Source organism: Trachypithecus francoisi, unplaced genomic scaffold (genome assembly GCF_009764315.1).
Source record: "Trachypithecus francoisi isolate TF-2019V2 unplaced genomic scaffold, Tfra_2.0 Lachesis_group4, whole genome shotgun sequence".
Classification (NCBI taxonomy): Eukaryota; Metazoa; Chordata; class Mammalia; order Primates; family Cercopithecidae; genus Trachypithecus; species Trachypithecus francoisi.
The window spans coordinates 8,994,946-9,007,262 of NW_022681469.1; the positions used below are offsets into that span (position 1 = coordinate 8,994,946).

At 55.8% G+C, this 12,317-nt stretch overlaps 1 protein-coding gene across 4 annotated transcripts; it reads right to left on the minus strand.

The window, feature by feature from the left end:
• Nucleotides 1-584: 584 nt before the first annotated feature.
• On the minus strand, nucleotides 585-8,545 carry LOC117073327 (zinc finger and SCAN domain-containing protein 2-like). Of its 4 annotated transcripts, none has more exons than XM_033194121.1 (4): nucleotides 7,713-8,545; nucleotides 4,537-5,441; nucleotides 4,258-4,401; nucleotides 585-2,876 (listed from the first exon to the last, which is right to left on the minus strand). In XM_033194121.1, the coding sequence occupies exon 2, from the start codon at nucleotides 5,411-5,413 to the stop codon at nucleotides 4,802-4,804; it is 612 nt and encodes a 203-aa protein (XP_033050012.1). In that variant the 5' UTR covers nucleotides 5,414-5,441; nucleotides 7,713-8,545; the 3' UTR covers nucleotides 585-2,876; nucleotides 4,258-4,401; nucleotides 4,537-4,801. The 4 variants fall into 4 exon arrangements, with proteins under 4 accessions (XP_033050012.1, XP_033050011.1, XP_033050010.1 ...); XM_033194120.1 differs by having other exon boundaries at nucleotides 7,551-8,545; XM_033194119.1 differs by having other exon boundaries at nucleotides 7,126-8,545.
• Nucleotides 8,546-12,317: the final 3,772 nt, after the last annotated feature.

Below are 12,317 nucleotides of genomic sequence, written 5' to 3' on the forward strand. Positions count from 1 at the left end.
CTTACCCAGGTCTCATGGCCACCCGGCAGCAGGCAGGACAGAAGGTCAGCTGTCCAGAGCGCTCTGCGAGAGGTGGTCTGCAGCCAGGTCCTACTTTGGCGGGGGGGGGGGGGGGTCCCAAAGAGGGACAGTAGAGTCTCTGTGCTGCGTTGTGCACTTGCATTCTTTACACATCGACTTGTTCACTCCTCACAACTCCATAAGGAAGAGGAGCAGGAGGGGGACTAACATCAGGAGGGGCGTGTCTGGCTGAGACCTCCCGTTGGAGATGGACCAGCACAGAGGCCTGGTCTCCTGACTCAAGCACTCTTAGCGGTCCACCGCTCAGGCACTGGCCTCACCGTGGGCTGAGCAGGCAGCAAGGGCTGCAGTCCCTATATCTGTTAGTCAGATGCAAAGAGCAGTCACTGTGCAGGTGCCAGAAGCCTACAGCAGCTCATCACTGAGGCTTTCATGTGTGTCTTCTAGGGTCTTTGGTTACCAGGCAACCTTGAAACACAATTCCTCAAGAGATGATGGAGGCAGAGACAGAGGCCACCACCCTGCTCCCCACTAAGCCCCAAATGACCACTCCTTACACCAGCTGATGTCGAGAGAACATTTATTTCACTCAGTCAGCTCCCGCAGGTGTCAGCGACCTGTAGAAATATCCAGGCTGGACGACCACTTCTGTGCACTCCTGCAGAGCCGAGGGGAGGGGTCCCCGATGCTCCCACTGCCCCAAGGAGGTAAGAGCCTGAGGCCTCCGACATCCACTTGCGACCCAGGGGAGCCAGCCCACAGCCCAATAAAAGGCACCCTTGAGGTAATTCACATACCCTCTCCCCACGTGCACTGCCCATTACCAGCCACCGACAAGCTCCAGCGCTTGAGGCAGTCGACAAGTGTTTCCTGAGAGTTAGAAGCCCAGTTCGGTGCTAGACCCTGGTAGGGCTCAAGAGGAAATGACAGTCCCTTGCCCTCAGGGAGCTCACTGTCTAGTTGGGGACTCAAAACACACACACAGGAGACTGGAACGTCCGTGGGACAGCACGCAGTTTGGGGGCGGGGGCTCACACAGGGCCTGTTCGGAGAGGGAAGGATGAATGTGGGCTGGGTTGTTTGGGAAGCCGGGCCCCGTGGATCAGAAGCGCTTAGCTGGGTAGAGAAGAGGAAAGAGGACATGTCCGAGCAATACAGGGGAAGGCACAGAGGCAGGAATGAGCACAGCACAGTGATGGGCAGAGGGGGACACAAACTGCACCATTAGCAAAGAAGAAGTGTGTGTGGAGGTTTCCTCTAGGTCAGCCAAGGATCAGAGCCAGATTGGAAGCTCCTGGGGCTGGGAGCACCTTCTCATTCTCAGATCTCCCCTTGAGCGTTCTGCTATTCCAGGGTGAGGCATACAGTAGGACGTAAGAATGTATGATCCAAATGGCATCGAAGACAGCAAGACTCCACTGCAGGAATCCACAGACTGCCCTCCAACCACCATGACCCAAACCCATCCCAGCCCTGGTCAGTTTTGTCTTTTCTGATGTTCATTCTGGGGAAGCAGGTGAGAACTTGTGGCTTCCAGGCTGACTGGTTCAGGTGTGAAGATGGGAGGAGTCCTCCCCCTGCTGCCAGCCTGAGCCCTGTTCCCTTCAACCGCACTGCTGCACACTCAGAGAACACACAGAAAGCTCCTCCACCGACCTCTCCCCCTGCCCAGAGCCACAGGCACCAGGAGCGAGGCCCTCATCCTCTTCCTCCCCAGCCCACTGGGTTGAACACTTGGCCAGCTGGGAGGCACCGCTGACTGGGCTTGGTTGGTGGGAGCAGGATTCTTTCTCCCTGGGGCAGACTCAGACCAAACTCAAACTCCCACCAGCGTCCACAGCAGTCCAGCTTCCCCTGAGACCACACAGTGAAATCAGAGCCCAGGCCAGGAGCAAAGGGCTCCTTTGTGGAAGCCAGTGGCCAGTCAGGCAAAACAAGAAACACAAAACCAGAAGAGAAAATCTAGCCCAAGGGACCTCTGCCCATGTCTGGCGAAGGGAAATGAGGTTCCAGAAACCTGATGCATCATTCTTTAGGTCTGGGAGAAGGGACTGACTAAAAAGGTCTCCTCCTCGGAATTCTTTATTCCTGAACAAGGGAAGGAGGCTTGGCCAGAAGGAGGGAGGGGCACTACTTCTACAGTGGCCTTGACTCGGGGCTGAATGTGTGACAGGTAAGGAAAGGGCAGCAGGTGAAGTCCTCAGGGCTGAGGAGTCCAGGGATGGGTTTCATTCACAGAGTCCAGTGGCTCCTGAAATTGCCTGGGGTTTTTGAGTCTATGTCAGTTACCTGTTTTCCTAGGGAAGGTCCGTAACCTTCATCAGATTTTCCAAGGGCTTCGTGTCTCCAAAGTGCTAAGAAGCACTGCTCAGAAAGGAAAATGAAGCCTGCAGGTTTCATTCACATTTGGCAGAAGGTTTTGCCTCTAGAACCAGGTCAGCCACCAACTTGCTGTGTTAGCTTATACCGGTCACTTCCTGTCTCTGAACTCTAGCCAAGTGGTGGACCAGGTGGGAGCAGAGAAGCCAGCCCTCCACACAAGCATCAGCCTACCACCAGTGGCAGACAGTGGGGGCCTGTGGCCAGGCAGCCAGGATGAGGTCTGCCCCAGCTGCGATTCCCACCAGGCCTGGGGAATCTGTCCACCAGAGCTTGGAATCTGCCTCCAATTCCAGTCTCCAACCAGACACCTCCACTGGTCACCGCAGTGCACCTCTTGAGGCATGTCTTCTTACTGGACGTGCCCTCATGCCCAGGTGCAGTGCCAGCCAGGCCCCCACAGCACCCCATTCCTGGTCTCCATGTCCAGATGGGTCCTGCACCTATCGGGTCATAGGATCCTGCCCACTCCGCATCTGTCCACAGAAACAAAGAGATCAGGATCAGGTGTGGTGCCATGACACGGCCCTGCCCAGCCACCCCTCTGAGGCTAGGAGGGAGTGATCAGCTGGCCTACCCTGAATCTGTCCTAGGGCTTGAATGAATCCTCTTTGTCCCCTACCCAGCACTGCAAGGATTACTAATCCCATTTACAGATGAGACACCTTGGGTTCAGGGCATTTTGGTGACTGACTCCAGGTGTCCCAAGTCCCTGTTTAATTTCGTCTTTGCCACCAATGCTAGTCTACAGCACCTGGGAGTAGAAGGGAGAGGACTAACAGTCTCCGAGGAGCCACAGCCACATAGCACTGAGGACAGGCAGAGGCGGGCAGTGGGGAGGGACGAGTCTCCAGCACCCAGCACAGGACTGAACATGCAGGTCCCCTCGAAGACCCAGGTCCCTTCCTCCCAAACCACTCCCAAGGATGCCATGTCCCCTTCAAAAACCCATACCACTCCTGATACCCCGCCCCAGCTCCTATCACGTGGCCCCAAATCCTCCCTGCTCCATCGTCCACTTTTTAGCAGTGGAGCTAAAAGGTTCTGGGATTCAGAAACCAAAACAAAGCCCTGGCTTCTACCCACTGTACCACTAAGTACCAACTGTGGTGTAGGCAAGCTTGGCAAACCTGTTTCCTCATCTGCCAAAAGGCTGAAGAGGCCTGTGCCTCAGAGCGCCAGCTTGGAATCACAGGTCCTGGAGCAGAGTCCCGGCCACCCTCTTTCTCACTGCCAGAACTTAGCCAGGCCTCTTAGCTGGGGGCCTCATGTTCTCTTGCCCAGATGACCCAAGCCCCTCGAGGCTCCAGATCTTCCCATATCAGTCTACCCTCACAGTACCACTGATCCTCCTCCTAAAGCCTAAGTCTGAGATCATAGCACTCATCTCTTTAAAAATCTCAGGGTCCCTGCCCCCTGACCACGAAGTCCTTTGAAGGGCAAACCTCCCCTTGGGACACCTGGAGTCAGTCACCAAACTATCAGGACGCCCTCCCCCGCCTTGAAAACACCCTTCTACACACTTACTCTTCCTAGAACAATTTTATTTGTCCCCATGACCTGGTTCAAAGCCATCAAACTCCCCTGGGTGACGAAGAGAAGCCAGTCACCCTCCTCGGTCTCACCCCAGAGCGCTTTGTAGGTTGGCCCCACATCACACACCGAGTGTAAGCACCCTATGACAGGGCCTGCGGTCCTCATGTGTGTCTCTGGGATAGCCCAGCGTGGCACAGTCAGTGGCACATGGTGTGGCAGAATCAACTAAGGCTCTGTGCACCAGTGACCTCACCCTCTCTCATCCAGTAGCTGCAATGTATCCCAGCGAGGAAGAGCCCCTCATCTATACCCCCAACTTACAGATGAGCAAACTGAAACATGAAGTGAAATGACATCGCAAGGACAGCGGAGAGTGTGTACAGGAGCCAGGAGGCCTGGGGGCTGAGGTTGGGCGTGGGGATTGTGGAAAGTGGCCCTCTCCAAGTCTCTTTCAACTCTGACATTCTGGGGATGAAGATCCGGTAAGCAGTTCGTCACAGAGAAACCTACAGCCCGGGACCCAGACCGCCCCACCTGCCATCAAGAATTACCACCACCCCCAGCCCTGAGAGGGGCTCTGGCCAGCCCCGCAGGTCTCACCTGCTCTAGGCCGTATGGGCCAGAGAAGGAGAACCATGGCAGGAGCCCGAAGCAGCTGTGCGCAGCCAGCCAGACGGTCCCGAGGGAGGAACGCAAGGGGGCGGCTGGAGCCTGGCGGCGGCCCACACCTTCAAGAGCCCAAGCCAGCGCTGCCCCTCTCCCGGGATCCCATCCAGAGAGGGAGCTGCGGCCCAGGGCCATCTCCAGGGGTCGGGGACGCACGTGCGGGGCAGGAAGCAGCAGTCGGCAGCAGGGCCCGGGCGCATCATAGCACACGTCCTAAGTGGGCCGCCTGGCCCTCGGGCCCGTGGCCGTGGCTGCGCTGATGGGTCTTGAGCGAGCCCTCGCGTGCGAAGCTCTTGCCGCAGCGGGGGCAGAAGTAGGGCCGCCGCTCCCCGAAAACGCCGGGGCGGCGCGGGTGGGGCGCGGGCATGCGCGCGTGGGTGCGCTGGTGGTTGAGCAGGAAGCGCGACTCGCGGAAGCAGCGGCCGCACTGTGCGCACTGGTGCGGCTTCTCGCCGCTGTGGATACGCTGGTGCGTGAGCAGGTTCTGCTTGAGGCTGAAGCAGCGGCCGCACTCGGGGCAGGGGAAGGGCCGCTCTCCGGTGTGCGTGCGCTGGTGCACCTCGAGGTTGTGCTTGACGCTGAAGGCCTTGCCGCACTCGGGGCACACGAAGGCAGCTGCGCGGCCCGACCCGGCGTGTGCCTTCTGGTGCCGCACCAGGCTGGGCTGCTGCGAGAAGGTCTGGCCGCACAGCGGGCAGCGGTACGGCTGCTCCTCAGCAGGGTGGTGGATGACCAGGCCTCGATCGTCCCCCAGACCCTCCTCCCCGTCCCCCGCAGGGGACCCGCCCCCGGAGGACGCCAGCTCGGTCATGGGCACTTCTAGCTGCAATCACCAGTCCCTAGGGAGACAGAAGCGGGGAGAGAGAGGGGTCGGGGGACCCGAGGGTTAGCCAACCCCCAGCCTCACCTCCCACAACCTCCACCTTTCGCCCCGTTTTGTTCAAGCTCAAGTTCCCCTGCTGGGAATTGGTGTTCTTCCTCCACTGTCTTTTAAGTATGGCCTAAACTCCTTTCCGGCCCTTCCCAAGGGCACCTTCTCCTAGAAGCCTTCCCCGACCTTTCCACCCCAGGCTTACACTGTGTGACACAACCATGTGGCCCTCACTCATCACACTGCACGAGGGTCAGTCATGCCACCTCTGTCCCCCGACTCCCAGCACCTTAAGGACAGAGCTGCCTTCTTTCAGCCCCAGCACCTAGCACCATGTCAGCCAGCCACACAAGACACTGGACAGATGGTGATGAGTTTCAGTTAGGAGTTTCAGTTTCAGTTTCAGCTAGGATTTTCAGTTACCTTCATCTAGATATGTCTTATCCCTCCAACCAGATCTCAAGGACAGAGGGTGGTAGGGAAGTGCACCCCAAACTTGGAGAAAAGGGTGGGATTATCAGTGATTTAAAGATATTTTTGCGAAGCTTAAAACAGGAAACAAAAACACAACCCTGAAAACTTGAAAGTGACCTCAGTTAACATTAAAGGCAGCAGCTCTTTGTTTATCAAAATGAGGCATGTGTTCAAAAGATTTCCAAGTCACTGAACCAGGGTGTGGGCTCCCAGGGGGACTGGTCTCAGCGTGATTCCTCTTGGTATCCTCACAGCAAAACCTGGCCCAGGGCTGAGTAGCACACTCAGTGCCCAGCCAACACCCCCAAACCCAGCTGCCTTCATGCTGGTTCTCCAAAGGATCCTCTTCCCAGGGTACTGTGTTCCTCTTAAATTGTTTCCCATTGTCCTCACAACAGCCCTGAGAAAGGGGCGGAGCAGGGTTATTGAGCCCCACTTTAAAGTTGGGGAAACTGAGGCTCAGTGAGGTCAACATACTTGCCAAGGTCACAGAGCAAGGCGAGCCTGGACTAGGCCTTAAGTCTCCTGCCTCACTGTTGAAAGCTTTTTTCAATGTACTAGCTGCTCAATAACTAAACATTCCTCAAAACACACACACACACACACACACACACACACACACACACCACTACCACCATCCCAGCTGTCACAGAGTCATGCATTCCAAAGGGCCACTTCTCCTGTAGAGGTACTGTCTACTGCCACTACTCCCACGAGCCCCCACCCCCCCCCCCCCCGCAAAACTTGGGCTCCTGCAGAGCCCTAAGGCCTGCCTCATCCATTCTCCCCAACCCCATCAGGGAAGCCGACTGAGTGTTCCACTGGACCTCCCCGAAGGCCTCTCTTCACTTCCAGCCTCAGCCAACCTATCTGCAGAGTGGGGTCTCAGAGCCACCTCCTCTGTCTTCCCTACCCTCGAGGCCAAGGTGTAACTGACACCCCGGGGAAGGAGACAAGTCCTACTTGCAAGAGACCCCACCCACAAGTCTTTTCCACAGGCAACTGCACTGACATCTGCAAAGACAAATCATCAAAGTCCCCTTGGCCAATCTCAGCCTGGCCCTGTGACTGGGCAGCCTCCTCACTCTCCCCAGTTATACCCCTGCCTGAGGCCCCGCCTGCACGTCGAGAGGCCCCCCGTCTCTCCCCCAAGTTCTTTCATCCCATGCCACACTCACAGCCCAGCTGAGCCCCTGCTCCTCCGGTCTCCGGCCGCAGCTCTTTCCTCTACAGTCTGTGCTGCTCAACGCAAATACGGTAACTCTCCCGCAGCGACTCCCGTGCCCCTTCTCCCCGCCCCCATAAAGACAGCAAGCCTCCCGCGACGTTGCTCTTATCAAATAGCTGCATTAATCGGGAGAGCTGACCCCACCCCACCCGACCTCACACACAACCTTGCCAACTTCTGCGGCCTAAGCAACCCTGGAGAAATATGGTAAACTCTGCGTCGCAACCCCACCCCCATGAAAATACGTAGGCCTCCACCCTGCTGCCGCAACCCACCCCGCCCGACTGCAAGCCCCAGCTCCCGGAGGGAATGAATGCAGCCCACCCCCAGTGCCCGCAGCGCCCCCCGCGGAACCACGCAACCCTGGATAAATACGTAATTAAGTCGCGGCGCTCCCACTCCCGGAAAGGACCTGCGCGGGACCCAGCAAATACGGTAGCGCGCCCGCAGTGACCCGCCCTGGAGGGGTCCGGCTCTGGCCTCGGTAAATACGGTAACCTCTCGCCGCGGACCCAGCGCGGCCCCGCGCTGACTCACATGGCGCCGCCTCCCAAGCCCTCGGTCTCCGCTGCAGCGCCGCAGTCGCCGGCGTTGCCGCAGCCGCACAGCAGCCCCGTGAGGCTGGGAGGTCTAACTCTCCGGCAGCCCGGCTGGCGGAAAACGGGGCTGCTAGCGCTGCGCCCGCCCGGGCCGGAGCGGCGACCATGCGGGGGCCGGTTCCGGGGCCTGAACGTCCGATCCGCCGATTCAGACATTCCCCCTTTCGGGATTCCCTGAGGCCCGCATTCGGCCGTTATAGCACCATCCCTATTTTCCTAATCCCAAGGCCAGGCCCACAAACCGCCCCCAGCGACCAGGAAAGAGGGTCGGACGGAGGCGCCGGCCTTTCCGCGGGTGATATGGACTGAGCGCCGGAGCCCGGCGGCGGAGCGGCCCCGGGCGAGGGTTTCAGGACGAGACAACAGTCAAAGGGGCCGAATCGGGGAGCTACCCTCGCTGACAGTTTTGCCGAAGTCTGCCTGACTATATGGCCTGGGTTATATCACTAGAGTGACCAGAGGGAAAGGAAGAAGACATCTGGTCCCTACTGACCACACCTCCTCAGAACGGAACCCGCAGTCAAGCCAGAGATATCCCATAGAAGAGCAACTTAGAACGTCTGAAGTAGCAGCGGGCGTGAGAGGGCAGAACCAAATTACAGCTTCCAGCTGCCATTTAATGATAATGTCCCTTAGTTGGACATAACTTGCCTTTTACAAAGCCCTTTTCCATGTATGATCGCGTGGAAACCTTCCAGTAACCATGTGCACCCTAGCTTGTGTGGGTATTAATATTATCCCATTTTATAGATAGGAAAATAAAATTGAAACACAGAGTGGCTTCCTCCAACACCCACAGCTCTAAGTAGCAGAGCCCAGATGGGGACACGGCACCGTGACCCAGCTTGAGTTCCACTGCACCGCCCTGGGACTGAGACCCTCAGACATAAATAGGGTGTGACAACGGGGAAGTAAAAACCTGGGCCCCAGTGAGAACGTGCCTGAGGGTGTACATTTGACAGACAAACAGAGGCCTGAGAGGAAAAGTGATTTTAAAAGTCACAAGTGGTAGAAGAACATTAAATAGGTTTTTTTCTTTGTGGCCTCTTTGTAGCTGCCAGGTGGAGAAACGTGACTCTCCAAGTCCCAGGCAGGGATCCTTGCAGCAGACAGTGGATGTGGCAGTTGGGGTGGCGCTGTCCCTCATGCAGGGCATTGAGAGACGCAGGCCTCCCGATATCATGAGGGTCCCCTCTGCAGCTCTGTAGGTGCCCACTGTGCCTTCTGGAGACTAGGAACTGAAGAATTCCTGGTGGGAGCCCCTAGGCTGTAAAATCAGCCCCTTCCCTCAACACCAGGCCGGGAGGCCAAGCCTGCCTGCTTTCACAGCTCACTGGGAGAACCAGTCTGCCCCACCAGGCCCCACCCGGCCCCACCCGTCTCCCTTGTGGCCTCTGGAGAACCCGCTCCTACCCCAACCCCCACCCCATCCCTTCACTGCTCCTGGAGACACCTCACTGCTGGATATGGGACTTTTGGAGTTCCCCGTCCCAAGGAAATTGGTATTTTAAATAGAGACAACAGGAAGGGAATACTGGAAAGACAAAGAAACGAGTCCATAGGGCAGATGTTGAGTTCCCATGCATTGACACCAGCACCCCAGGTGCTCATGACCAACCCCACCTGTGCCTCCACTCGAAGCACATCCACACTGCCCTGCTCTCCAGCCCCTGCTGTCACCTGCCAGAGCTCCCAGTGTTCATCTCCTCTGCAGACCATAAGAGAAATTGGGACACTTGGTGAAGACCATGTTTTTCAAAAGCAAAATCAATAATATGCCTGAGGATGTCTCCCATATTTTTAGCAGCATTTTCTAGGTAAGCTGAACCAAAATAGAAAGGAAAAGAACACAGCTAGGGGATGGGGGTGGACACAGACACAGGCAATGCCACCTCAAACCTGCCGTGTCTCAGCGGGGAAGCCGAGGCCCAAAGGGCTCCCAGAGGCCTCCATTCTCTGCTCTGCCACTGTGGTTTGAGCTTAGGCACTTCACTTCTGTAGTTTCGTGCACACACACCACCCTCCTGTCTCCCCCAAGGTTCCCCATCACCCCATTCTTAGGGGCTGCGGTGAGCACGATGGAGTGCCAATATGGAAACACCCTGCAAACACAGCCCTGCTTCATGCTTCCTCATACAGGCAGCGCAGTGGCTGGCACAGGGATCACCACTATCCTGACAGGTCCATGTGGCAGCTGGACTCTGGACCCTAACAAAGACCTGGAACACCCACAACCAAGGCGTCCTGGAGAACAGCAGACCCGGCTCCCATGTGGGTAGACGCGTAGCTCATGGCTCCTGTAGGGCATGGGTAGACGTGTAGCTCAGGTGAACCCTGTCCCAGACTCTGCACTGTAGTCACGCTGGGGCACAACAGGTGGACACACAGATCACCCCATGGGCCTCCTCAGGGCAACTCCAGACCCTGCTCCCCTCATCCTCCAGTTCCTCCTGTGGGGCTGCGTCCCCAGGGCTTCCTCACTCAGTAGGGCAACCATCTCCCCCTTGAAAAGCCTCTCCCATCTCCCCAGGACTGGACATCAGTCTGAGCTCTTTCTCCAAAGCACCTTATGCCGATCCCAGATTTGGAATTTAGCACACTTTTGTTTTCCCCACCAGGTTATGAACTTCAAAGGGCAGGGACTATTTTAGCATCTCTGTGTGCCACACATCCAGCGTATAGGTCCTCAGTCAATGTCTGTTTCATGAACGTATGCTCCTCTGCAAGCTACATCTGATAGCTCAGGCTGCGCAGAGAGAAAAGATGGCCCTAAGGGTTTGGAGCAGAAGGAGTGCTGATGCAATGCAAGGAATGAGGAGGTGCAGGCAAAGCTGCTGCCCCAGCCACAACTGTGAGGGCTGAGTGGCTCTGCAGAGACCTGGATGAAGATGTGAGGCTCAGCATGAGGCCTCATCTGCTCCAAAGTTCTCTTTCCTTGGAATTAAAACCCAGTATGTGACCTATGACATCAATTCAAACCCTTAAACTTGCAGCAGGCCTGCTTCACACTGGGGATGGTGAATTCTTTATGTGGGTTAAGCTAAACAAGGGAAAACCCTTTTTTCCCTTTCCATGGGCACAATTGCTCTGCAAGTAACCACTCTAGTTTATTAAAACAACAATAGCTACCATTTATTGAGTGATTGCTGTGTGTCAGGCACTATACCCCATGCTTTACATAAGTTACTTGCCCAAGGACCTATGGTTTAAATGACAAAACCAGAATTGAACCCCAGAACTATCTGGCTCTCACGTAGGTGGTGAGCCGAGGGGAGAAGGTGAAGGGAAAAGAAACAATGTTTCTAGTTTCTTATCAATAGGAGTGTCATCCTATCATCCCTGGGACTGTACTGCCCAGTAGCTACCTAGGGCTACTTAAATTAATTAAAATTGAATAAAGTTCAGTTCCTCAGCCACACCAGCCACATTTAAATTCTCAATAGCCATATGTGGCTTTCTCTGTTGAACAGCCTGTTTAGGACAGCTCCTCCAAACCCAGTCAACCCGAAAGGCTGTTCTCTTTTTAGCCTAAGGGATAACTTAAGGGAGTCCCCCTCTCACTGCCCCTGCCACAATCCAGGAAGAACAGTGATAGTGAGAACATGCTATTTTTGGCCCCAATACTCCTCCTCCTGCCTAAAGGCCAAAGATATTTCTTTATCAAATTCAAACCACTTAAAAATAATAACAAAAGGTTTCAGGAGCATCCCCCACTCCCACCAGTTTCCCTCTGCCAAGTCCCTGAGGGGCCTGTGCTATTGCATGGCTGAGCGGCCGCCTCTGGTCACTGTAGTCTACCCTCTGTCAGGCAGCTCCCCTGGGGCTGGGCGGTGGGACACCAGACCCTCTCAATGAGGCTGACCGCCTTACTGGACAACTTGAAGCGCCTGTCCCTTGCCAAAAAACAACCATTTTCCGAGAACCTACATCATTTTTCCTAGCTCCAGACTTGCTCCTAACAAAGAAATACAAGGATGACGTAGGCAGTTCCAGAAGCCCCAACATCACGAAGCTCACCTGGCTCCACGTGCCAGCCACTGCACTGCCTGTACGAAGCAGCGTGGCTGCGTTTGCAGGATGTTTCCACATCTGTGACCACGTGGCCACAGAGCCCCACTGCAGACCTGCACTTACCTGGCCTTGGACAGGATACAAACCTCTGCACTTACCTGGCCATAGACCTGATCTAAATCCTTTTAAGTCTTGATTTGTTTACTCATGGCTGTTTTCTGTTCCCTTGGCAACCACCTTAATCTCAGCATGCTCCAGAGTATTTTGGATTGTAACCCACTAGGATAACAAATCTGACCGTCTTGTCTTGGACTTAATGACAATGCCTCTTCCCAAATATCCTGTGACCCAGGTTTATCATTTTAAAATGAAAGAGAATGAAAACTGAGGACAGTACCACCCCATCCTTGCAGAAGGCCGCAGTGTGACAGCAGAAGCAGCTTGGGCTAACAGGAGGCCTGGGATCTGCTGTCAATTTGCAACAGGACCTGGTGAACAGGTCACATTATCCCCCACCCCCACCCTCCTTTCC